Raw genomic sequence first — 24,243 nt, 5'->3', positions numbered from 1 at the left:
CAGAGGCATTTGTGTGAACAAAGGCTTGGAGGCTGGACCAGTGGGGATCAGCACACACAGCAAGGCTGGGGTGAGACCTTGTGAGGCAGGCTGAGCAGCAGGGAACCCAGCAGGGGAGGGGCATGACCAGGCTTGGGCTTTCAAGCCATCACAGGGCACCATTATGCTTTGGGACAATGGCAGAAACCAAATGGACAGATCCACAGCTGCCTAAGATGCTGTCTCTCACTGGCTGCTTAATCCCTAAACTTATGTTTTTGGGGGGTGGGGGGGCATGCCACGTGGCTTGTGGGATCTTAGTTCCCCTGACCAGGGATCGAACCAGGGCCCCTGGCAGTGAAAGCACCATCCTGGTCCTAACCACTGGACCACCACGGAATTCCAATCCCTAACCTTTAGGAAGGCCCCTAGGAACTCTAGGAGCAGACTTCTAGGGGATTTACTGGGGTCAAGAGGGGGACTTCGTTGGCTTCCTCAGATAGTGCCATAGGCACAGCCACCTGACCTCAAGACCAGCCCTTGCACAGGAGTAAGGAGACAGCTGTGAGAGTCCCCATGGGCCCCCAAAGTAGCCATTCCCTCCAGGAGCAAGGAACTCAGGAGTTTGCAGGGGCCTGAGTTGGTCAGTCTCAGACCCTGCCATTCATGGCTGCAGCAAGGATGCCTTCCTTGCCTGGGCCTCAGCATGGGTGTCCTTGGCCTTGGCCTCTGAACAGGTGTCCCAGGATCCCCTGCAGGGCTGGCCCCAACTCAGGACTTTTCTGTGTGTTCACAGACATAGACGAGTGTGGGCAGCCCGAGGTGTGCAGCGGGGGGCGGTGCACCAACACGGAGGGTTCCTACCACTGCGAGTGTGACCAGGGCTACATGATGGTCAGGAAGGGCCATTGCCAAGGTAAGGAATGGGGTGCCGCTCCACCCTCTCCTGGCCCCTCCCCGGGCACTGCCCACCACCAGCTCCCCTTCCAGCTTATCCCCGACTGGGCCCCTTGATGCCGAGCCCCTCCTGCACACAGAGAGACCTATCCGTGGATTCTGGAGCCCTTCTGTCCCCTCAGTGGGATTTTGACATCCTGTCTGTCCTGGCAGCACGGAGCACAGTAACTTTATGTACATGAGATCCCGGGAGCGCCCCTCCATGCACCTCTGCCCCTCACCTTGACTCATGCGGCAGAGGGAAGGTTGATCTATCTGGGAGGTGCCTGGGGCCTTGGGCTCGGCCTACTTGCTAAAGCTTTAAGGCTGTGAGCTCCTCAGAGCTGGACCATATCCTTAGATGACCATGCATGGACACCTGACAAATGTCCATGTGTTGGACACCCCAACAAATGCTAGTGGAATAAATGAACAAATGAGCCCTCATCCTGGCCCCCTTTCCCAGGCCCTGCCATAAGTTGGCTGTGTCATTGCCAACTGATGTCCTCACAGACTGGCTTGAACCTGCCACCATCATGTCAGCTCCTGGTAGCCCTGCCACTTCCACCCCCTGCCAGGCTGTGGGTCTCAGATGCTTGCAAGAGGCCTGGGTCATGTGCTCCCAAGACTGGCTGAGACAGGAAGGGGTGAGGGGGAATCCAGGCTCTCTCTGGAAGGAAGTCCTGCCCTGGATCCAAGGTTAGGCCCAGACGCCTCCCTGCCTCCAGGTTTCCCCGGGCCAAGATTCAGAGGGTCCTAGAGGTGAGAGATGAGCTTCTGTGTCTGGTGAAGGGAGCCCACCCCCTTCCCAATGCCACTACCACAGAAGCAGAGTCCAGAGCCCTGGCAGGTCTTGGCAAAGGGGAGAGGTCACTAGGGGTGTAGGACAGACAATGCTCTGTCTGCATCCCTGGCGCGTTACTTTCCCCTCTCAATGCCTCCCCGTTTAAACTCAGGCCCACTTATGATCAAAACCTGAACCCACTTCCCTTATCCTCACTAACTTACTGGGGACAGACATCCTGGCATGTTCCGGGAGAAGGGAGAGTGAAGGGAGTTAGCGTTTGATGTGTGCCTGCTATGTGCCAGGTGCTGTGTTAGGGATCTGATAGACTGCCTCATTTAAGCATCGAACATTATTAATTTGGCATTAGACTTTGTAAAAAGTAAAGCAAAACTAAAGGAAATGAACTAAGAAAAATACCAGGACATTAAAAATATCAAATTTTTACTAACCAGTCCATGCAAGAGCACAGGCTCTGGCGGAGACAGGCCTGGGTTTGGCTCTTGTCTCAATGTCTGAAAATGGAAACCATAATGCCCATCTTAGGGGCTCCTGTGAGGACTGAATAACCTGCCACATACAAAGTGCACGTGCAGCCCCTCAGCGAGTAGGGGGCGGCACTGCTGTCTGAGGACCCGTTCTCTCGCACGTCTGATCTCCCCTCAACGCCAGGTTCCAGACACACACCTCGGCTGGGAGGTCAGGCTGAGTTCCCGACCCAGGGCAGACACTCTGAGTCTGCTGAGAGAAAAACGGATGTAGCCTGCACACTTCCCCAGGTTTCCATCCATAACCACAGACCCGGCCCATCACCCCGAGAGCCCAGTGAATTTCCTCTCCTTCTTTCTTCTTCTTCCAACTAAGAAACCACTCTCTCCACTTAAACTTCAAGTATCTGCTGAAAGGCCCGAGTGGTCTGGACAGCAGCCCATCCAAAGTCTCGACGGCATTTCCATCGTACCAGGACTCTGGGTTCCCATGGAAAGGGGTTAGATTCCCCTGCAGACTGCCAGGGCTCTGCTGTCCCCACCCACGTCCAAGGTCACCTGAGCGTCTGGCGCCTGAGTGAGCACGCTCCCCACCCTGTGCCCTCACAAGGAACAGAGGCAGCACCCTCACATTTCCTCACGCAGAGGCTGCAGTGCTGGTTAGAGAAGCTCCAGGATCCTCCCAGTGTACAGACAGCGGGTTCGCAAGCTGGTCCCTGGGGTGACTGTTTCCTTGGGTCTTCTGGGATCTCTTCAGCAGCCTCATACCAAGAGGATGTGAAGGTTTAGTTAGTCACATGGTCTCATTCTTTGGTCAGCAAACACTTGTTGAGCGCCAGCTGGGTCCCAGCCATGGGCTAGGAATATAGCAATAAAAAGACAGACAGCTCCTGCCCCCCAAGGACCAGGGTAAAAGCTACCAAAGCATACCATAAGCTTAGATTAAAATTCAAACCTTAGACTAGGCAGAAAAATCTGGCTCCAGGCACCAAGAGGTTGGTGGAACAGCCTCAAGATATCTGGTGACATCAGAGCTTGTGCCTTTAACATGGAACCCACTTCATCCAGAATCTTTATCTGGTTCCTTTAATCGGCTAGGCTAGTGGCTCTGTTATATCCACCCCCACTTAGAAGAGGCCTGCCCTGCCTCAGGTGGAGACTGTGGGCTGCTTTGATCCTCTGCCCTCCCTCTCTCACCTGCTGGCAGACCTCTCACACATGATCATCGCTGGCTGGGGCTCTGGTCTGAGGAAGGTGTGCCAGGTGTGCCAGTGGTGGGTGTGCCAGGACAGGCCAGGTTATACTACATTAACAACCAACCTCAACCTTAGTGATTTAGGACACCGCAAACTTGATATCTGACCAAGGCCACATGTCCATCATGAGGAAACATCCCGCCCCACGTTTCCTCACCCTAGAGCTGGCTAAAGGAATGGCCGGCATCTTGAATGTGGCCAGTGTTCATGGAAGAAAGAAAGAGCGCCCTGCAGGGTTGCACACAAATAAATGTTTGGGCCCATGAATTATACACGTCCTAGCTACTGGCCAGCACTAGTCCCCTGGCCCCATCCAACCACAAGGGACCAGGAGGCACAAGCCCACCGTGGCCCAGAAGTGGAGAGCTGGAATTCTCAGTGAACAGCATTCGTCCTGCAAGTCTCCTAATGCCCAGTGTGAAACAGTTCGGGCACCACCTCCACAGATGTGCCCAGAACATTTGGGGCAGGGCAGACCTCAGGGCCCTTTGCTCCTGGTAAATCTAATCTCCTTCCTGTCCTGCCTGATCCCCGCAGGAGAGGTCCAAAGACTCCATTTTTCCTCATTGTGGTCTTAGAGGAGGATCCTTGCCTCGTTCTTTCTCTTCATCCCGGAGTCTCGCATCCCTGAAGCAGGAATTGTGGATAATTCCCAATGGCTTTGCCCATTTTCCTTCGGTACCTCAGCCAAGGCCAGCGGGCCATGGTGCTGGCCAAAGTTGGTGGCCCTAAGACCTTCATTTCCTCCACCTCTGTCTCATTCTCTCCATCTCTGTCTTTACAGAAGCCCTTAGAATAGTTTAGCCTGGTGTCACCACAGCCCAGCTAGGGGCTCTTGGCTGCCCTCTTTCCAGAGGTGAGCCTTATCTCAGTGTCCCCAGGATTGCCCGGGAGTTCTGGGTATCTCCTTACACACACCACCTGAAAAACCACCCACCCTGTGTATGTCTTCCTCATGTGGACCCTCAGGGTGAAGTTTTGACCTTGAGAGGTACCTGGTTCCCTGGGACAGAGGGCTTTGATGTACCCGGTCTTCTGTAGACCAGACAACCTCAGAGGAGATTCATATTCACCCTCCACTTCCGGGCCCATGTCCTGTTCTATTATGACAGCTGCTGGCTTGAGTCCCTTTGCAGAAAGCCTGTGTTCTGACCCTTGGCCCTGCCTCCTGCCTTTCTTTCCTCCATGGGTGCTGAGTAGGTCTTCCTCCTGGGCAGTAGGGTCTCTGAATCTACATGAACTGGTGGCCTCCCTGCAGGAGAATGACAGTTATCCACATAGGGAGGGTAAATCTGGCGCTCGGTCAATCTGTCTGTCATGAATACTTCTGTCTGTCATGAAAAGTGACTGGGAGCCTCGACACTGGGCCAGAGGAGCAGAACGTCCTCCTGCAGTCCTGACCCAGAGTTCAATCCCTGTGTCACAACCTCCCTAACTTAGCCCAGGTCACCTGGGGGCCTTGGATGGTGGACTCCCCAGTATGCAAGCTTCACGCTGGGAAGAGCCCTGCATGCAGTTCCTGGGAGCAAGCTCACCCTCCCGCTCCCTGTCACTCTCCCAGGACTGGCTGCTCTCTCTCTCCATGGATCACCCCTTCCCCTACTTGTCCGGTTGGTGCTCAGACTCATCCTTTCTGGCTGACTTTCCTGGATCTCACCAGAGTGGGTGCTGGAGCTCTATGTGGTTCTCAGCTAGAAGAAAAGTCTCCTCTCCAGCTGAGAAGCCTTGCCAGCCTCCACCCTTCACTCTGCATCAGCCTCAGGGCTGGTCTTGGCCACATCTAAGATTGGGGGATCATCCTCAGTCCTCATTTCCTGGTGCAGGGAAGCCCACTTGGCCCTCATTGCCCAGCTGGGATCTATTCTGGGGCCTCTGGGATCTGCCAAGCACGTCCAAACACGTCATTGTCACCCCTTGTAAAGGAACAAGGGAGATACGAAGGCCCTTCCCAAGAGTCCAGCTCATGAATTCAAGCTCTCTCACCCTCCCCTAGCTAGTGGAAGGGCAGCCTCCTTCACCAGGGCGTCTCCCTTCCTAAAGGTCTTCCATCTCTCTTTTGTCCAGGACAGTGGATGGGAGGTGGGGTTGGGAACACAGGACAGCACTCACTTTTTCCTAGTTTCCATCAGTACAGAAACTGACATCCCTCCTTCTCCCCAGCCAAGGGCAGGGTCAAGGATTTGCTTCTTCACAGCCCACCCATGTGCCATGGTTCGCAGAGATGACCAAGGCGGGCGGGGTTGTTATTTTGCAGATATCGACGAATGCCATCACCCCGGCACCTGCCCTGATGGGAGATGCGTCAACTCCCCTGGCTCCTACACTTGCCTGCCCTGCGAGGAGGGCTACAGGGGCCAGAATGGGAGCTGTGTAGGTGAGGGCTGCTTGCCAAGGCACTGAGGGGGCTGTTTGGCCTTGGGACCCCTGGATGAGCCCACAACAGGAAGGGGAAGGGGTGGGCAGAGGGAAGTGGCTTGGAGGCTATTGTCCTCCATGACCTGGCTGGGTTCCCAGATGATGCTGGGGCTGAGATGGGTGTGCTTCAGTTACTGGTGCTCTGCCCTCTGAATCAGCCGGGGGTGGGGGGTGCCTGTCAGCTCCTTGGCCATATCCATCCTTGGGCTACAGCCCAAGGTCCCAGCGGCTTCTGTGGCTGGATCCTGCTAGGTAGGGTGAGGTACCAAGCATCTTTGGAAGAGGCTGACACCAGCGGTGTGTTTCCCAGGGAGGAGTGGTCTTCTGTTCTTCTGCATCTCAATGTCTCAGTGTCTAACAGCAACGCCTAACTGAACAGCGGGTGCTCTTCGCCCTCCGGGGGGAGGGGTGCTGCATGTCATCTGTAGGAGGAATGCTCTTTCCCTCAGCCCCTACAGGAAGAAGGACCCAGGGTTCAGAATGCCACGAGGGACTGAGTTGTGAATAGACGCTTTGAGGCTCTGGAGAGGGCAGACGTTTCCCAGGCCCTTGAGACTGCCACTCAGCCACCCAGGCATAACTTGCCCTCTCTCTGCGTTGCCCACTCACCTATTGAACCTGGTGGGTGGGCTGGGAACATGAGATAATGCCAGTCTGGTTGGCGGGTAGGAGACCAGAGAGGTTCAGACTCACTATAAGGTGAGTCAAGGGTCTTAGACACTTGACTGCAGGTGTCCACAGATGGGCCAAACCAGTCCCAGGGCTGGGGGACCTGGCCCCGTTTTCTAGGAATTTGCAGGATGCTCTGTGTCACTAGATAGAGCTGAAGTGAGCTCGGTGGGGGGAAGTGAGCTCAGGGGAGAAGGGTACCCTGTCTAAGTAGGTAGGCCCAGGAACAGGAAGGACTTCATGCCCTTCCCAGGGTGCCTATGGCCCCCTCTGAATGCTGATTCCCTGGCCTCGTAATTGAGATGCTCTCAGCCTGATGATGGAGGCTGCGTGAGGAAGATGAGGCCAGCCCGCCATCCTGGACTTCTCTCCCGCAGATGTGAATGAGTGTCTGACCCCTGGGGTCTGCACCCATGGAACGTGCATCAACCTGGAGGGTTCCTTTAGATGCTCTTGTGAGCCGGGCTACGAGGTCACCTCAGACGAGAAGGGCTGCCAAGGTACAAAGAAGATCTGAAGCACGCTTTGTCCGCAGCAAGCCAGCCTGCAGCTCCCTCCTTCTGGCCCCGCAACCCTGAGCACGCTGACCCAACGTGTGGCTGCAAGACCCGTCCTCTTCCCCACCCTGCCCCACTCCCGCCCCACCGGTCTCTGCCTAGCCTGGCGTGTCTGTCCTGCAGAGCCCCACACAGAGCTCAATGGCCTGTTTCAGATGTTGACGAGTGTGCCAGCCGGACCTCGTGCCCCGCGGGCCTCTGCCTCAACACGGAGGGCTCCTTCACCTGCTCGGCCTGCGAGAGTGGGTACTGGGTGAACGAGGACGGCACCGCCTGCGAAGGTAACCCGGGAGAGGGGGGATGGCCGAGAGGGACTGAGAACACAGGCCCTCTTACCTCTCAAAGAACACTCCATTTGTCCCCCAGCTTGGGGCTGATGCTGAGGGTCTCCAGGCTAGGCTAGAGGACCCTGTGAATGGACTTGGCCCCAGGGACAGCTTCTATTTCCTCCTCCATGAGGACAGGAGGAAAAGGGAGTCACGGAGGCAAGAGGGAAGCTGACGGTAGAGCTGCCCCAGGAGCATCCTGGGGAGAGGGTACTGGGGTTGCCCTACAGAAGGCTCACAGCCAGGGCCTCCCCTTCCCCAGGGACCCCCAGAAAGTCCTATGAGCTCAGAGAGGGAGCCAGAGGCGTGGGGTGCTTCCTGCCTCACCAGGTGGAGGGAGGCCTCCTAGGCCCCCAGGGACTGGCTGGCTGTCTGCCCCAGAACTAGACGAGTGTGCCCTTCTGGGAGTCTGCCCCTCGGGAGTCTGCACCAACACTGCCGGCTCCTGCAGCGACTGCGAGCGGGGCTACCGGCCCAGCGCCCTGGGCCACACCTGTGACGTGAGAGGCTCCCCCCCGCCGTGGGGGAGAAGAGCGCAGACTAACCCATCACCCTTAAAGAAGGGCGCTCACCTCAGATGGTGGGCCAGCTGGGGACACCTATTCTTGCCCCTCCCCCAACAGTAGTTGGAAAGGCGACTGCAGAACTGGGTCTAGGGGACCACTGAGCCACTGGATCACAAGCTTCAGCGCGTGTCAGAGTCGCTGGGAGCTTCCCGGGGCCTTGTCCCAGGCCTACTAAATCCACCTCTGTCGGGGGCCCTTGGGATCTGTCATCTAAGAAGGTCCTCAAGGTTTCCTTGTAAGGGTGGGTGCTGGGACCATATTCTGAAAAACCTTGGCCTGTACCAGGCAATCTGTAGGCCAATTTAAATAATCTAGTTTTGGGCTTCCCTGGTGGCGCAGTGGTTGAGAGTCTGCCTGCCGATGCAGGGGACACGGGTTCGTGCCCCAGTCCGGTAAGATCCCACATGCCGCGGAGCGGCTGGGCCCGTGAGCCATGGCCGCTGAGCCTGTGCGTCTGGAGCCTATGCTCCACAACGGGAGAGGCCACGGCAGTGAGAAGCCCGCGTTTCCCGCCCCCCCCCAAAAAATAGTAATAATAATCTAGTTTCTGTTACCTTCTCAGGTTCTCTGTATCTGCTTCCTCGGCTTATTTCTCATTTGCCTTCCCAATTGTTTCTCAGTGAAATCTCAGCCATCTCAGCCATGATGAGGGCAGTGGGGTTCGGCCACCCTAGGCCAGGGTTGCTGGGATAGGCCAACTGTCCCCAAGGTGGGCACTGTGTGAGCTGCCAGAGGCGGGGGAGCTGGGACAGAAGGAGGGAGCTGCAGTTATCCCGCTCCCCAAAGGCTCCCTCGCCAGCTTCTCCCAGCTGTACTGCTTTACAAGGGAACGATGCCCCTATGGGTCCAGTCTCCTCAGGCAGGTGCCAGGTCCTCTGGAGACCTCCCCGTTGGCTCCTGCCCTTGGGAGGTGCTGCCATCGGCTGCCCTCCTCCCTGTGTGACCCTGCAGATGTGGATGAGTGTGAAGACCCCCAGAGCAGCTGCCTGGGAGGCGAGTGCAAGAACACGGCTGGCTCCTACCAGTGCCTCTGCCCCCCGGGCTTCCAGCTGGCCAATGGCACCGTGTGTGAGGGTGAGTGGCTCAGGTCTCCCCACCGGGGACGGGGGCAGAGTGCGTGGGGAGGCGGGAGCGTCCCCGGGAGACAGCACAGCCCATCTTCTCCCTACAGACGTGGACGAGTGCGTGGGAGAGGAGTACTGCGCACCGCGCGGCGAGTGCCTCAACAGCCACGGGTCCTTTTTCTGTCTCTGCGCCCCCGGCTTTGCCAGCGCAGAGGGGGGTGCCAGCTGCCAGGGTGAGTAGCCAGCAGCAGGGGGCGCTAGAGGCTATCTAGAGTACTGAAATAAAATGCTCACGGTCCCACCCAGGATGGGAAGATAGGAGGCTGAGTGATGAGGTGGGAGGCAGGTGTCAGGAGGGTCTCAGTCTTCCTCCAGGGCATCTCCATGGTGTCTATGGCAGATGCCCTCACCCTCTCTCCCCTTGACACAGCCCCAGTTCCAGGGCTCCGCCCCCCAGTCGGGCCTCTGGCTTCCAGCTCTGGACTCTCCCTGGGACCTTCCAGCACTTTCCTACTTCGAGCCACTCCCTGGCCCTCCTATGGGCTCCTCAGGGCCCAGAGGAAGCTGCACAGGGCCCTGGGGACCCATGGCTGGTCCTGCTGACAGATGTCTCTATTCTAGATGTGGACGAGTGTGCAGTCACTGACCGGTGTCTCGGGGGGCAATGTGTCAACACTGAGGGCTCCTTCAACTGTCTGTGCAAGACTGGCTTCCAGACCTCCGCAGAGAGTGGGGAGTGTGTGGGTAAGGGCTCTGGGGGGAGCGAATGGGGCCCCTCCCCACGTCTGTCTCCTCCACTCTGCCTCCTCCTCAGCTCCCTGGGACCCGGACCCCCAGCTTCCAGGAAGCAGAGAACTTTCCACAGATTAATCATCCAATGCATTTATTGAGCCTCTGCTGACTCAGGGGCTGTCTCAGGGTGTCCTTGTGCTAGCAGAGCACATAATCTAGTTTTTAAAGCCAAACTGATGCAATAGATGTTTATTAAACACCACCTAGGTTTAATGTCTTTTGCTGGAACAAATAGACAGTTATGGACAATCTTGAAATTGACCAAGGGAGACAGATATGAAGACGACTCTCCATAATACACTTTGGGGAAGGTTTTCTATAAAGAGAAGTAGAAAGTGCTCTGCTGTAGAGAGCAGGGTGTGGGGGACAGGAGTGTCACAGAGGCTGAGAGCTCGGTGCTCTCCTAAATAGCAGAGCGCTCACCTCCCAGACGCTCAGCCCTGCGGGTCAGGGGAAATGATCCTGAACTTGATGCTCGGGGGTTGACACGAGCACAGTAGTTTGGAACAGATCAAAGACCCCAGAGGTTGTGGGGCATGACCTTTTAATGCCAGAGAGGTGGGGCCAGAGTAGTGACCCAGCCACTTCTGTCCCCTCTCATGACTCTGGGGACAGACACTGATGAGTGTGAGGACTTCGGAGACTCAGCGTGTGGGGCCTGGAGGTGTGAGAACAGCCCCGGCTCCTACCGCTGTGTCCCGGGCTGCCAGCCCGGCTTCCATGTGGCCCCGACTGGAGACTGTGCTGGTGAGTCGGGAGCGGGTGTCCAGGGTGAGAAGCCTGAGGACACCTATTTTTCATGTATCCAGCTAGAAACTATTTTTTGCTGCTGTCTGAAGTTTGTGTATTTTCCATACAGCAGTGCTCACACAAAAATTGAAGAGGAATGCCAGTGTTAGAGTTTTCCTTTCCTGTATTCAGAAGTTAGCTTTCAGAAATCTTGGTGTTAGTAGACAAAATAAATAAGAATTCCCAGCAAATAGAGAGCACACCCTACACTGTAGCCTCCCCTGTCCCACAGACATAGACGAGTGTGCCAACGACACCATGTGTGGGAGCCACGGTTTCTGCGACAACACCGACGGCTCCTTCCGCTGCCTCTGTGACCAGGGCTTCGAGACCTCGCCCTCCGGCTGGGACTGCATTGGTGAGAAGCCTGAGCCAGGGAAGGGAAGGCCCTTGGGCCCTTGATCCCATCTCCGCAGATCTTGGCTGCCCTGCATAGAGGGGCCCTAGGGCCCTCCTCCTGAAATGTTCAGGGTCTAACAAGGCTCCGTAAGGGGTCCTCATAGAGTGGCAAGGGAGGGAGATTTCAGCCCCACCCTACAGGGGCACCTTGGCCAGGTTGGTCAAGGAAGTGAGGCCACCTTCAACCAGCAGGGGAAGCAAGCACGCCAGTGAAGTCACCACCCTTCCCCAGAGACCCTAAGGTCTCAAGGGGCACATGTGGGGACCATGCGGCGGGAGGAACCCTTCCTCTTTGTCCACTTACGGACTCTTTTCTGCCACCCTTCTCCTTCTTCCTCTGCCTTCCCATGCCCTCTGCTCATCTGTTCCTCCTTCCTGCTAACTCATACCCACTTCCACTCTTGCCCCAAGGCCTAGCCTGTTTCTTTGGTGGGGGATGAGACAAGGATCTGCCTGCTGGGCTTGAGGCAGGGGCAGGGGTGCCTGGGCTGCCTCTCCTCTGCCCACGAGTCTGTCCTCCTGCCTGGCAGACGTGAATGAGTGCGAGCTCATGCTGGCGGTATGCGGGGCGGCACTCTGCGAGAACGTGGAGGGCTCCTTCCTGTGCCTCTGTGCCAGCGACCTGGAGGAGTATGACGCTCAGGAGGGGCGCTGCCGACCGCGGGTGGCTGGAGGTGAGCCCCGGACCCCACCCCATCGTTGTGCACCACCACTCCATGGCTTACAAAGCACTTCCACTGCTCCAGCTCTTAGGGATGTGGGCCGGGCCGGGCTGCAGCTCAGGGATGGAGCGCCGAGCAGTGAGGAGTCTGAGAGTGCGGTGCCGAGTCTGCTCCAGGCCAGGGAACTTCCAGGAGGCTGCAGGGTTGTGACGACACTACAGGAGGCTCAAGAAGCTATAATGCCAATTTAGGGGGGCCTCAGGGATCTCAGATTGAGCCTTGGAGGGAGCCTCAATCCAACCCCGGGGAGCTCTTGGCTGAGGGAGACTCTGAAGCTGAGCTAAGTTCGACTCTCCCCGTCCCACTCCACCGAGGGATGCTGCAGGGCTCAGCCTCTCAGCCCTGGCGGGACTGGGACTCGGCTGGACTTCTCTGACTTGGGGAAAAGCAAGCAGGACTTAGAACAAGGAAGGGTGGGAGGGGCAGGGGTACAGTGTGAAGCAGAGGAATGGGCAGAGAGGGCTGCCCATACGGTATGCCAGGGACTGGGGGCGCCCCACTGCAGTGGAGGGAGGCAGGATGGTACGCTGGAAGGAGCGGGGGTTTGGCACCAGAGGAACGGGGGTCAACTCTCTGCTAAGCCACTAGGTGGCTTTGGCAAGTCACCTAGCTTCTCGAAGCCTCAGCTGCCTCTTCTATGACAGATGGCCTAGGGTGAGCTCTCCGTACGGGTGTGGAGAGCATCAGGCGAGACAATGGAAGCATTTCGCACACTGTAAAGCGCTATATAAATGGTTAAATTTTAAAATAAATTCAAGGGCTAGGGTGCCCCAGGGGGCCATGAACGGACAATAATAAGGGGCTTCTATCGCAAATAGGTCACAGGATCCCTGAGGCCCGGCCAGGGGAACACCCCCCAGGCCCCATCCGCATGGGATGCTACTCTGGGCAAAAGGGCCAGCCGCCCTGTTCCAGTCTTCTGGGCCGGAACACCACGCAGGCCGAGTGCTGCTGCACCCAGGGCACCAGCTGGGGAGATGCCTGTGAGCTGTGCCCAGCCGAGGACTCAGGTAAGGCCCCCAAGGGTCCCAAATCCTCTCAGGGTCAGCTCTGCAGGGTGACACTGAAAGAAGGGGGGAGAGGAAGGGGGGGTGGCAGAACCCTTCTCCCTCTGAGCTTGGATGCCTCCCTGAACAGTCGAATTCAGCGAGATCTGCCCTAGCGGGAAAGGCTACATCCCTGTGGAAGGAGCCTGGATGTTTGGACAGACCACATACACAGGTAACCTCCCTACAGACCCTCCTTCCCAAACGCCACTCACCTGACTAGGCCCGGCCTGGTCCTCCAGGAGGCCCCCAGGGAAGCTCTGCATGCAGTCCCTGCCTCTCAGGGTGCTTCCAACCAACTTCCTGTCCCAGGGCTGCAGATTTTTAGCTGGAAGTTCTGACCTGAGCTCCTCCTGGAGTGTCTATACAACCCCACTTTGGTTTCTCTGCTCACTCGAGGCTGAACCCTCCATGGAACAAACTATGATGCCTTGACTAACCCAGTCACAGGGACATAGGCCAGAGGCAGCTGCTGGTCTCCCTGGCCCCACTTACGAAGCCCGAAACTTTGGGGAACTCACACTCAGAAAGGGTGGTTCAGGAATGGGCTCACACCTGAAACTGGAAAAGGAAATAACAGAAATGGAAGTAGTTCCCCTTGAATGCTTGCTATGTGCCAAGCACCGTTTTAAGCACCTTACGCGTATTAACCTTTTAATCCTCATTAACTCTAAGAGGTTAAGTAGTGGTATCCATATTTTCTAGGTAGGAAACTGAGGCAAGGAGAACTTAAGCAATTTGCCCGAAGTCACCCACCTAGCAAGTGGCAAGGCCGGGATTCGACCCCAGCCAGTCTGGCTTTGGAACCCCTAGTCCTAAGAACTGCCCCATCCTGCTTCTCGCCTTCCCCTCGCCTCAGCTCTGCCCTCCCACAGATGCCGACGAGTGTGTGATGTTTGGGCCCGGTCTCTGCCAGAACGGCCGGTGCCTCAACACGGTGCCTGGCTACATCTGCCTGTGCGATCCTGGCTACCACTACGACGCTGCCCGCAGGAAGTGTGAGGGTGAGACACCTGGCACCCCTCCCCACCCTGCAGCCCAGAGCTGAGTGCTCACCCACCCCTGCCAGCCAGCCCAATTCTTGCTGGGAGTTCCCCTTCCCGGGGAAGACACCCACTACAGCGGGCAGGTCTGAGGTGAGGGAACCTACCAGAAAGGCATCCCTGGGAAGGGGGTGAGGAGGAGACACAGTTACAAGAAAACCCCCTTCCCTGAAGGTGGCCTGTGGGCAGGCCGCGTTGGCACTGCCCCCAACCTTCCTCCCATCTCCCTGCCTCCCAGATCACGATGAGTGCCAGGACATGGCCTGTGAGAATGGCGGGTGTATGAACACGGAAGGCTCTTTCCACTGCTTCTGCAGCCCGCCCCTCACCCTGGACCTCAGCCAGCAGCGCTGCGTGAACAGCACCAGCGGTGCGGGTCAGTGGGGGGGCCGTGGGGCGGTGGGGCAGCTGGGGGAGCGGACCTGGGCTGGGGGGCTCACATGCCTCCACGCCCTGTGCCGCCAGAGGACCTGCCTGACCATGACATCCACACGGACATCTGCTGGAAAAAAGTCACCAATTACGTGTGCAGCCATCCCCTGCACGGGCGCCACACCACCTACACTGAGTGCTGCTGCCAGGACGGCGAGGCCTGGAGCCAGCAGTGTGCTCTGTGCCCCCCCAGGAGCTCTGGTGAGAAGGGCGGCCTGTGCCTGAAGGAGGGAAGGGGGGACACCTGCGGAGCTGAGCTGGGCCCCAGGGTAGGGGATGTCCTCACCTTGGAATCCACAGCCATCCAGGTCTGTGGATTTAAAATGGAGTAACGCAAGTCAAGGCCCTGTCTTCCGTCCCTCTCTCCACGGGGCGGTGAGCATGAGCTGGGGAAACAGCACTCCAGGCTTCAGCTACCAGGAGCCAGGCCCAGCTTCCTCTCTCCCTCCTCCCTGACAGAGGTCTACGCTCAGCTGTGCAACGTGGCCCGCATTGAAGCGGAGCGGGAGGCCGGGGTCCACTTCCGGCCCGGCTATGAGTATGGCCCTGGGCCCGAGGACCTGCACTACAGCGTCTATGGCCCGGACGGGGTCCCCTTCTACAACTACCTGGGCCCCGAGGACACCATCCCTGAGCCGCTCTTCCCCAACACGGCCAGCCACCCAGGGGACCGCACACCGGTCCTTGAGCCTCCCTTGCAGCCCTCAGAACTCCAGCCCCACTACGTGGCCAGCCATCCAGGTCTGTGTTGCTGCAAAAATGGGGAAGAGGTGGGCTCTGAAGCTGTTTCACTTCCATCTCCTCCATCTGCTCATCACTGTCAGCAGGGTGAGGACAGGAAAGGGAAAAGACCCCCAAGCCCCCTCACGGGTCACTCAAGGGAGAACTCCAAACGCCCGGGTCACACATTAACACCTCCCTCTGATGGACTAGCACAGGGGACACAGAGAGGTACAGGGCATCACCCCAACCCCAAAAGCTGCCTGTGGGAGTTGGAGAGGGGGACAGCAGCACACTCCCACCACGCCACTTACAGTATGCAGGACACCCTGCTCTACAGGTTCACACCACCACGCCACTTACAGTATGCAGGACACCCTGCTCTACAGGTTCAGGCCACCACGCCACTTACAGTATGCAGGATACCCTGCTCTACGGGTTCATGCTTGTGACCTGAAATGGGAATCAAGGATTTCTAATCACTTTAAAGGTCCACTGTGGTGACCCAGTTTTGTAAGTGGCAATGACCCAGCACTCGGGACTTGGATTCTAATGAGGAAGTCGGGCGTGGCATCTGTGCAGTGGACGCGGTACCTGCCACGGGGACAGCCACTGCATCAGACTGATCAAAACTGCACTGAGATTAGGGACAGGGTCTTTTCCAGGGGAGGGGGGGTGCTTAGAGAAAGAAGAGGGTTAGGCAGATCTTGGAGGAGTTTTGCTTTGTGGTGAGTGAGGGTAATTCCCTTTTGCTACCAATCATGTCCGCCCCAAAAAAACTATGTAAAGATTTTAACAAAATACGCTGCCACCAACCACAACAAAATCAAAACTGTACAGGGACACCCAAGCGCTCAGGAGCCCTGACGTTGTGAAAGCAGTGAGTCCCAACCTCCCCAGAGCCCTCATTTAAAGTAAGCGTGGGCTTCCCTGGGGCGCAGTGGTTGAGAGTCTGCCTGCCGATGCAGAGGACACGGGTTCGTGCCCCGGTCCGCGAAGATCCCACATGCCGCCAAGCGGCTGGGCCCGTGAACCATGGCCGCTGAGCCTGCGCGTCCGGAGCCTGTGCTCCGCAATGGGAGAGGCCACAATAGTGAGAGGCCCGCGTACCGCAAAAAAAATAAACAAAATAAAGCGTGCCTCTCCATCTAAAATGACGCGTACTTATTTTTAAGAGTATTGCTTTTTGTCTCAGCATCTTTCTGTGAGAGTGTTATGATCCTTCCCACCCCGACCCCAGGAGTTCATTAGGGGAAACCCTCTGAGCGGAGGGCAAGGGCCCCAGGGTGGAGTACAAGGCCTTAGACCCCTTCTCTCTCTGACTCCTCCTACCAGAGCACCAGGCCGGCTTTGAAGGGCTTCAGGCCGAGGAGTGCGGCATCCTGAACGGCTGTGAGAATGGCCGCTGCGTGCGCGTGCAGGAGGGCTACACCTGTGACTGCTTCGAGGGCTTCCAGCTGGACACGGCCAACATGGCCTGTGTGGGTAGGTTTGGAATCAGAGTGGCAATGCCCAGGGAGCAGGACGGCCCTGCTGGCTCCATGTGGAAAAGTCAGACTGGCCCACTGCTCACTGAGGGTACAGGACTGAGCCTAGCTGGGAGATCCACTGCTGCCCCCTAGCAGGCCTGCCGGGCTCCAGGCCGAGGGGTGAGAGCTCCAAAGGTCTAGGCTGTGTTTAGAAAGCCCTTTCCATGGAGGTTCCCAGATAGAAGAAAGGCAGGGACAAGACAGCATGTTCACAGTATGGGCTCACTATCACCGGCTTTGTATCCGTGAGTTGCTTCCTTTGGGCAGTGGCTTTATCCTCCGGCCGCCACATCTAGGATTCCACTGCAGGGCAGGGGTCAGGGCTTAGTGGCCAGAGGGGCAGAGGCAGCAGGCCGGAGGCACGTGGGCTCCCTACAGCTCTCTCTTCCCTCTCCTCCTCTTAGATGTGAATGAATGTGAGGACTTGAACGGACCTGCAGCACTCTGTGTCCAAGGTCACTGTGAGAACACGGAGGGCTCCTACCGCTGCCACTGCCCCCCAGGTTATGTTGCCGAGGCAGGCCCCCCACGCTGCACCGCCAAGGAGTAGCGGCGAGGGGTCAGTGCAGGCGGTTACCTGGAAGTGGGCCCTGGCCACAGGCGGGGCCTTGAGGAAGCTCTCCTAGTTGGGGAGACGACACAAAGACACCGGGCAGGAGGCCCTGCAGCCAGCTCCCAGCCAGCCTCACCTGCTTTTCATCTCCCCCAGCTTCGGCTCTGCCTGTGAGCTTCTGTCACCACCTCCACACCGCCATGCCCTTGCTTGGCTCAACCACCACCAAATGCTTTAATGCTTCAACCACTGGCCGTGAGGCCCAGTCTGCCATCTGTCCTGGCCTTGCTATGAGATGCTTACCAACGGATGGCCCTGAACCAGCCCCTCAAGCTGTGCAAACATGCAAGATCCTTCGGCCTCACACTGCACACACCCTTTTCCAGCCATGATCCACGTATCATCCTGATGATTCCACACCTGGATCAGAGCTATATCTGCCCTGGGATGGTCCTTCAGAATCTATCAAGCAAAAAAGGATTGGGGGGAGTTTGGGGAGCAACTCCAATGCCTCCTCCCAAGAACCATCACCACCACTCGGCAAATCTGGTCTGGGCCAGTTGTGCACATCTCACCTTGTTGCCAGTTCTGTGGCCCCGGGGAGGGGCAGAAGATCCCCTCATCTCAGAGAAGCAAGACTGATACTATATTGCTAGTAAGAGACACAGATGAAGGGGAGCAAGGAGCCTGAGAAAGCAGCAAAAAGGCAATGTAAAGAAATATGGGGAGTTGATAAAAAAAAGGGGGAGCCAGGGCTTTATACAAGTCTAAAGAAAATATTCAGTAGCTTCAGGTAAATAAACATTCAGAATCTACGCAGCAATAGCTCCTGTACACCACAGCAAGGGCTGCCACAAAGCAGGGCGCCCACCTCAGAAGACCTCTGTTAAATACATACTGCTTCTTACAGGAAACAAATCTCTCCTGGGCTCTCCTTTTGTGGACACCAGTTTGATGTGCTAAAAATAAAGAGGTCTATTTCTAGCTTATGAAATACAGTGTAATCTTGTTTAGGGGAAGCGAGATTTCCTACGTTGTTTCTTCTCTCTACTCAGAGGCCTCTGTCCTCTTCCCTTCATAAAACGGCTGGCTGGCATCCCACTGAGTTTACAAGTAGAGACTCACTCCAACCTTGGCTAGCTGGGAGTTTAAAACACGGTGGAATAAAGAAATGTACATCTGGGCTCTTCTGTTTTTGTTTTATTTCATATTAAACCAATTTATAAACCAAATTTCTTGGCTGAGTCTAAATGTTAGAGATGAGGCTGTACTACCCCCTCGCCAGCTCTGCCGATAGCCTATGATTGGGTTCCAATATCCAATAGGAAAAGGTTCTTTCCTCTTCTAAGACAAAGAAAGCTCTGACTTTGCATTTCTCTGATGAATGGCAATGTAAATGAACAAGGCTCTGTGTGCCTGAAGACATGGAGATGAATGCTCTTTTCTTAATTTAATCTGTCCTGTCCTGCCTGCTGCTCTGTCAGCCATCACAAAATAACTTATTGAATGCTTGCTATGTGCCAGGCCTGTGTTGAATGCTGTACACAAATTTCATTTAATCATCCAACAATCCTACTTACTACTTTTATTCCCAATTTACAGATGGGAACTTGGACTTACAAAGCTTAAATAATTTGTTCTATCTAGGTCACTATACTAGTTGAGATGTTCTCAGCAGACAAAAATATATAGTTCTTAACATATGAAAAATATTCTGACCTTCATTCATAATAAAAAGAAATACAAGTTAAAAACTACACTGAGACACTTTTTAAACCTGTCAGATTGGCAAAGATTTAAGTTTGTTAAACTCCTAGTTGGCAAGCACCTGGGGAAAGAGGTACTCACGTACATAGCTGACAGGAGTATATATTGACACAACTATTCTGAAGAGGATAATATGGCAGTGTCTTTCAAAATTATAAAAGCACTTACTCTTTAAATCAGTAATTCCACTTCTCGGAATTTAACCTTCAGATATATTCTTACCAAATGAAAATGACGTTATGTAAGAGGTTATTTACTATAGCATTATTTGTAATAGCAAAAGGTTAGAAGCAATTAATTGCTATGGAGCCCTAATAAGAAAAAAAAAGTGGCTCTAAATGCCTGGGTAAGATTTCCAAAATAGGTTAAGGGAAAAAAGGAAGGTTATCCAACAAAGTGAAGCCTACGCTGCTATTGCTACTTCTCTAAAACAGAGGGGGAAAAAGGATCGGATATCTGCTAACCTCATCCTTGCCGCTCCACCTCAGACGCTGTATTTCAGAGAAACTCACCGTTCCTCAATATACCCTTCGGAAGTGCACTTCCTTAAATGCCGTTCCACTGTTCCTCCTCCCAGCCATCACCTTCCTGCTCGCCCTTCCCGCAATAGTTCATGCATATACACGTACTTCCTTGTATTAGAAACACAAATGGCATACCGTGCATGCTGTTCTGCACTTTTTTTACTTAATACATACTTGCACATAAGGGCTGCTCATTCTATTTGATAACTGCATACGTCTCCACTGAACGGATAAATCATAATTTATTTAATCAGTCCCCTATTAATGGGATATTTCCATTGTTTCCTATCTTTTGCTATTCAAAAATAATGCTGTAATGAACATTCTTGTGCTATGTTATTTCACATTATATCTACGGAATTGTACCTGTGGGCTAATTCTTAGAAACAAGGGTCGTTGATGGGGAGGGCAACAGAGTGGATGGGCACAGGACTGGGAGACTTTTCACTGTATTCCCTTTTGTGTCTTTTTGAATTTTGTACCATATGTCTTACCTATTCAAAAATAAATATTTTTAAATACAGCTGCTGGACATAGACTGCTTAAATGCTCCCTCTCTTTATATACTTATCTGACTATATTTTACAATTAAGCCAGATGATAATTATTTCAAACTTCTTAAGCAAACATCCTTTAAACAGCCCTGCGGCATTTCTGTGGAGAAATGGCAAACAAGGATTTTAAAAGAGCAACCATAAACATCAATGCAAAGATAATCTAGAAAAGTAGAGGAGTTTCCTGCTTTTGAGATAAACACGCAAGGCCATGATAATGTTGCAAGGGACAGTGTTAGGCTCTGCCCACTGCAGGGTGTCAGTTCAAGGCCAGAGTTCACGGGAGGGCTACCCCATGACAGTCAGTGCTGCCCACTTCTCTGTATAGGATGCTCCTGCCAATATCGACCCTCCGCTCACGCTTTATGACAAAAGAACCAAAAGAATGGGGCGCGCTGCTCAGAAGAAAAGTTAGAGAAAGAAGAGTATCTTCTTGGACACCTACCTTAGTAGTCCTTCCTAATCTCTTACTTCTGAATCCCTTGTAACTGGTCAACATTCCCAAAGAAACTAAGGGTGGGTGGGACACCTATAGCTTATATACCACGGGTCACTAACCATCATGTAACTGAAGAGTATGACTCCGCAACAAGGAAAGATCTGGATGTTGACCAAGAAGCCCACCCTTTTGAGCCAACAACATAAAGATTCACACATAAAGCAGAGGGAGGGCTCCTGTGCCTTCAGTTCTTACACAATTATGTTTGGCTACGGCAAGGGTGGGGCATGTGGCCCCAGGCAAGTCACTAGCTTATGAAGTCAAACAAAACCAATTCTGCAATAAATAGCTCTTGATTAACTCCCCTCAAAGTAACAGGGAGGCAAAAAAATCTTCCAGCTGATACTGGAAGAGTATAACATTTTCCTAAATGAACCGCCACAGTGATCAAAATTTGTGAAAACGTGTGGCTGGCTTTTATGGCCTGCCAGGAAGAGGGCATCTGGTCAGAAGAGCCTACAGAAGACCCTAAACCTATTTTACCACCACTTACTATTATTCCAAGCCAACTGCCCTGTCCCCTTGATGCTATCAGCTCCCCCTGCCCTGTGTTTCTTAAAATTTCTACATTGCCCTCCTCCAATGGGGACCTCTTGTCCACCACCCTCAGGTTCCCTGTGAAGCTTTTCCAGTGCGATATAGGTGATCCTCCCTAACCACCCTTTGTAAACACAAAATTCCAATTCTTCCATTAATATGAGGTATTTACACATGTCAATCAAAGAGACACTGTTTCCTGCCTAACTGACCGCTGGAAATTTAATTGTTTTTTGAACTACAGCTTTATGCCGGTGCTAAGATCACCATATAAATAAATAACCCACAAAAATATCATGGAAGAAGAGGTTTAACACCTAAAATGTAACAAAACTCTCTTCTAACGAGGATGAGAGGCCTTAGTCTGAGCTGAAAATCTTATTAGGCCCAGGTATTGGCAGCAACTTTCAATGGCTTAGTAAAGTTACACACGGACACTTCCACAGTCGCTGCTGTTCTGCCCCCTTCTATGGATAATCTGCTAAAAAAAAAACTGCTCAGGTTTCTGAGTGTCCCTTTCTTTCAATCTTTGTACAGCTGCACACACGATAGGTTTGTTTTCTCTAAGTCCTAGGTTGCCCATATTGAAAATTAAGTATGAGAGTTTCTGTCTCAGCTATTTGTCTCTAAATTCTGTATTTCTATTTTCTAATGGTAAATTCTTTATTGAATGACCTTAATTCCAATCCAGTCTAGAAAAATTTCAATCCAGTCCAGAAATGCAAGATTTGCCAACATGAACTTTTAGGCTCTCGAGGAAAAGATGGGTTTAACCCAATAATCCTTACAGAATCAACTTGGTTGTGGTTTCCCAGCATTAGCGTTCATTAATCATTTGTCCATGGTGGTGGTGTTTTTATCTTTTTTTAGTTGTCTGTCCATGCAGTTCTGGCTGCCCCAGCTCCGTCAACACACATACCACGATTATTTCTAGCTCTTTAGCTTATTTAAGTGCTTTTACCAAACAAGTACTTTAAAATTCATTGGAATTTGTGGCTAAAAAAGCTCTTCTTTCAGTGACTCTAAAGTAAGGTTACCAAGTTTAACAAGTAAATATACAGGATACCCGGTGAAATCTGAATCTCAGATAAACAACAAATAATTTCTAGTATTCACTGAAGGACACACTTATACTAAAAATTATTGCTATTATCTGAAATTCATATTTAAATGGGCATCCTGCATTTTATCTGGTAGTCCAAACTAAAAAAAAAAAGAAAAAAAATCCCCAAGTATCTATTATCTATGCCAACAAAGGGACCACTTCCCTGCTATGCAATGAGACCAGAAACATTTTACACCATAAGGTAAGTGAAGCAACATATTCTAAAAAGATTCAGTCACCTAAGGATCAAAGAAGCTTAAAATGTCTGTGTGAATATGGAGTATGAGGCTATTTTCAAACAATTCAAGTATCAGTGAGGTTTAGGTCCAAGTTTTCTGGGTGATGGGCAAATGGTTTTGTGAATCTAGCAGATTCATGAGTATGAGAGGAAAATGTATCTGCTGTAACAAACGGGAAGCAGAGAATGGGCTGCATAGAAAATAAGGGTAAGTCAACTAGCACATTCAGGAAGGATGAGATGAAAAAGATAACATTTCATTTGCCTTTTTCATCCTCATCTGGCCTAGTAACCAGTGTTCAACCTACCCAATCTATGACCCTGATCCACAACAACAAGTAATTAAGGACTTTCTTTAAAATGAAGCTTTTACACACAGCTATACACATATGTACAAGCTAGCTCCGAAGGCCAGAGAATTCCAAATTCTGGAACCCTGAGGCTCTACAGATGATACTGGTTTCAACAAGTTACTAAATCTTACGTAATAGCATCTACAGGCTTGGCCTTACAAACTGTGTGGGAGAAATTAACTCAAGAGTAAAAGCTTCACATTCTGAAATAAACTAGTGGTGAAACACAGCATTCCTGGATTGAGGGAAATGAAACTGTGAGAGGGACATGATTGGAAGAAAAACCTCTAGAATTCTTCTAATCCCAGGTTCCTCAAATCCGTACAGATGATGGTAATCTCTGGGTCACCTGTCATCACATCAAAGTGTTGACAGAGAAGGATGACCCACAGGAGCAGCCTTGCTGTGCTTGAGGATTGTTCAACACTTGAAATGAGCTTCGGATCAGTTCTTGGCTGAAGTTCCACATGGGCCCCTTTCACGAAGGCCAAGCTATCAGAGTCAACCACCACTCTTGCCCCACCCTGTTCAAATACCCTGAAAAGATGGGAGGAAGGCATTAATGTATATCATACACACAAAAACATAACACCCTCTGAGCCCAGAGATACACGTCCTCTGTTTTTCTGAAATACAGAGGAAGCTTCCCCTTATTACCTCTAACAGGTGCTGATCTTCTCTGAGGCAAAAAGATTCAACGCAATGAATACTAGGAAATGTTTAGAGGTTTAAGCCTGGAATCTTTTCTAGTCCAGCCTGACCCTCTACCAACTACCCTATGCACCTAGACGGGCCAGTTTTCCTCCTATGACTTAGTTATTTTGAATCAAGACAACAAGTCTTCACTGCATCCCCACTGTGTGAGAAGGGTGATGTTAATTATCCTAACAAACGTTTTAAATGTGGAATAAAGTGCACCTTAACTGAGACCCTTTTATCTCTCCTGCACATTCTCCTGGGAACCCACCCCTTTCTCCTTGCCTGTCGTCGGGGTTGATAAACTGTATCCAGTGAAAACTTGTACTGGAATCCGGAGCATCCACCTCCCTCCACCTCCAGCCTGAGGAATTCTGACCCTTCGGTGATTTCCAGAAGCCTCTGAAATGCAGGAAGGGGGGTCAAGAATGCCAGGCAAGGGGAGAGAGAAAAGTGGGCCAAGGGGAGATCCCCCCACTCCCGCCCTCGCCCGCCACCGCTGCCCCGCGTCCGGCCTCTTACCTGGACGCAACTGTCGGTGAGGTGGATCTGCCCTTCGCCAGCTTCGGGGCTGGAGGACGACAGTTCCGAAGCGCCCGAGGTCCGCGAGAGGCCGCGAGGAGCCTGCTGTGCAAGGGGGGAGGGTGAGCCTGGGAGCAGAGAGGCACCTGGCGCCCTCCAACTGGACAGCCTCAAGCCAAACCTGAAGTCCCTCCCAACTGGACAGCCTCACGCCAAACCTTCACCTCCCCCGCGAGCCTCAGTTTCCCTTTAGTCCTGGAGGCGCAGAACCAAACACCCTTCCGAGGTGTTTTTCTGGGCTTGGTACCTGCCCCCTGGCCAGAGAGTGACTGCTCTCAGGGCCACAGCGGTTAGACTCAACCCTCTGACGGCCGCCATTTTCT

At 53.3% G+C, this 24,243-nt stretch overlaps 2 protein-coding genes across 9 annotated transcripts in view; one reads left to right on the top strand and one right to left on the bottom strand.

The window, feature by feature from the left end:
• LTBP2 (latent transforming growth factor beta binding protein 2) overlaps positions 1–19,879 on the top strand; it is a 102,060-nt gene extending 82,181 nt beyond the window's left edge. The window contains exons 18-37 of one of the 8 annotated variants that reach the window (XM_032622087.1): positions 776–895; positions 5,698–5,817; positions 6,905–7,027; positions 7,240–7,365; positions 7,792–7,910; position 8,217; positions 8,928–9,050; positions 9,148–9,273; positions 9,662–9,784; positions 10,448–10,579; positions 10,854–10,979; positions 11,551–11,694; positions 12,561–12,752; positions 12,880–12,963; positions 13,664–13,792; positions 14,070–14,207; positions 14,297–14,464; positions 14,723–15,004; positions 16,319–16,468; positions 16,917–19,879. In XM_032622087.1, coding sequence (XP_032477978.1) covers positions 776–895; positions 5,698–5,817; positions 6,905–7,027; positions 7,240–7,365; positions 7,792–7,910; position 8,217; positions 8,928–9,050; positions 9,148–9,273; positions 9,662–9,784; positions 10,448–10,579; positions 10,854–10,979; positions 11,551–11,694; positions 12,561–12,752; positions 12,880–12,963; positions 13,664–13,792; positions 14,070–14,207; positions 14,297–14,464; positions 14,723–15,004; positions 16,319–16,468; positions 16,917–17,062 — 2,672 coding nt within the window. In that variant the 3' untranslated portion in view covers positions 17,063–19,879. Of the gene's footprint in view, positions 1–775; positions 896–5,697; positions 5,818–6,904; positions 7,028–7,239; positions 7,366–7,791; positions 7,911–8,216; positions 8,218–8,927; positions 9,051–9,147; positions 9,274–9,661; positions 9,785–10,447; positions 10,580–10,853; positions 10,980–11,550; positions 11,695–12,560; positions 12,753–12,879; positions 12,964–13,663; positions 13,793–14,069; positions 14,208–14,296; positions 14,465–14,722; positions 16,469–16,916 lie in introns of all 8 variants that reach the window. The other 7 variants (XM_032622085.1, XR_004348344.1, XM_032622086.1 and 4 more) reach the window with 7 other exon arrangements.
• On the bottom strand, positions 18,840–24,238 carry ISCA2 (iron-sulfur cluster assembly 2). The gene is given in 7 exon segments (XM_032622088.1): positions 18,840–23,102; positions 23,104–23,179; positions 23,624–23,640; positions 23,642–23,740; positions 23,861–23,931; positions 23,934–23,962; positions 24,168–24,238. Coding segments are annotated over 7 exon segments (468 nt in total). The 3' UTR covers positions 18,840–22,997.
• Positions 24,239–24,243: the final 5 nt, after the last annotated feature.

The sequence above is a fragment of the Phocoena sinus genome, chromosome 2 (genome assembly GCF_008692025.1).
Source record: "Phocoena sinus isolate mPhoSin1 chromosome 2, mPhoSin1.pri, whole genome shotgun sequence".
In the NCBI taxonomy this organism is placed as follows: domain Eukaryota; kingdom Metazoa; phylum Chordata; class Mammalia; order Artiodactyla; family Phocoenidae; genus Phocoena; species Phocoena sinus.
Note: the sequence above shows the minus strand (reverse complement) of the source record. Positions and strands in the feature narration are given on the sequence as shown.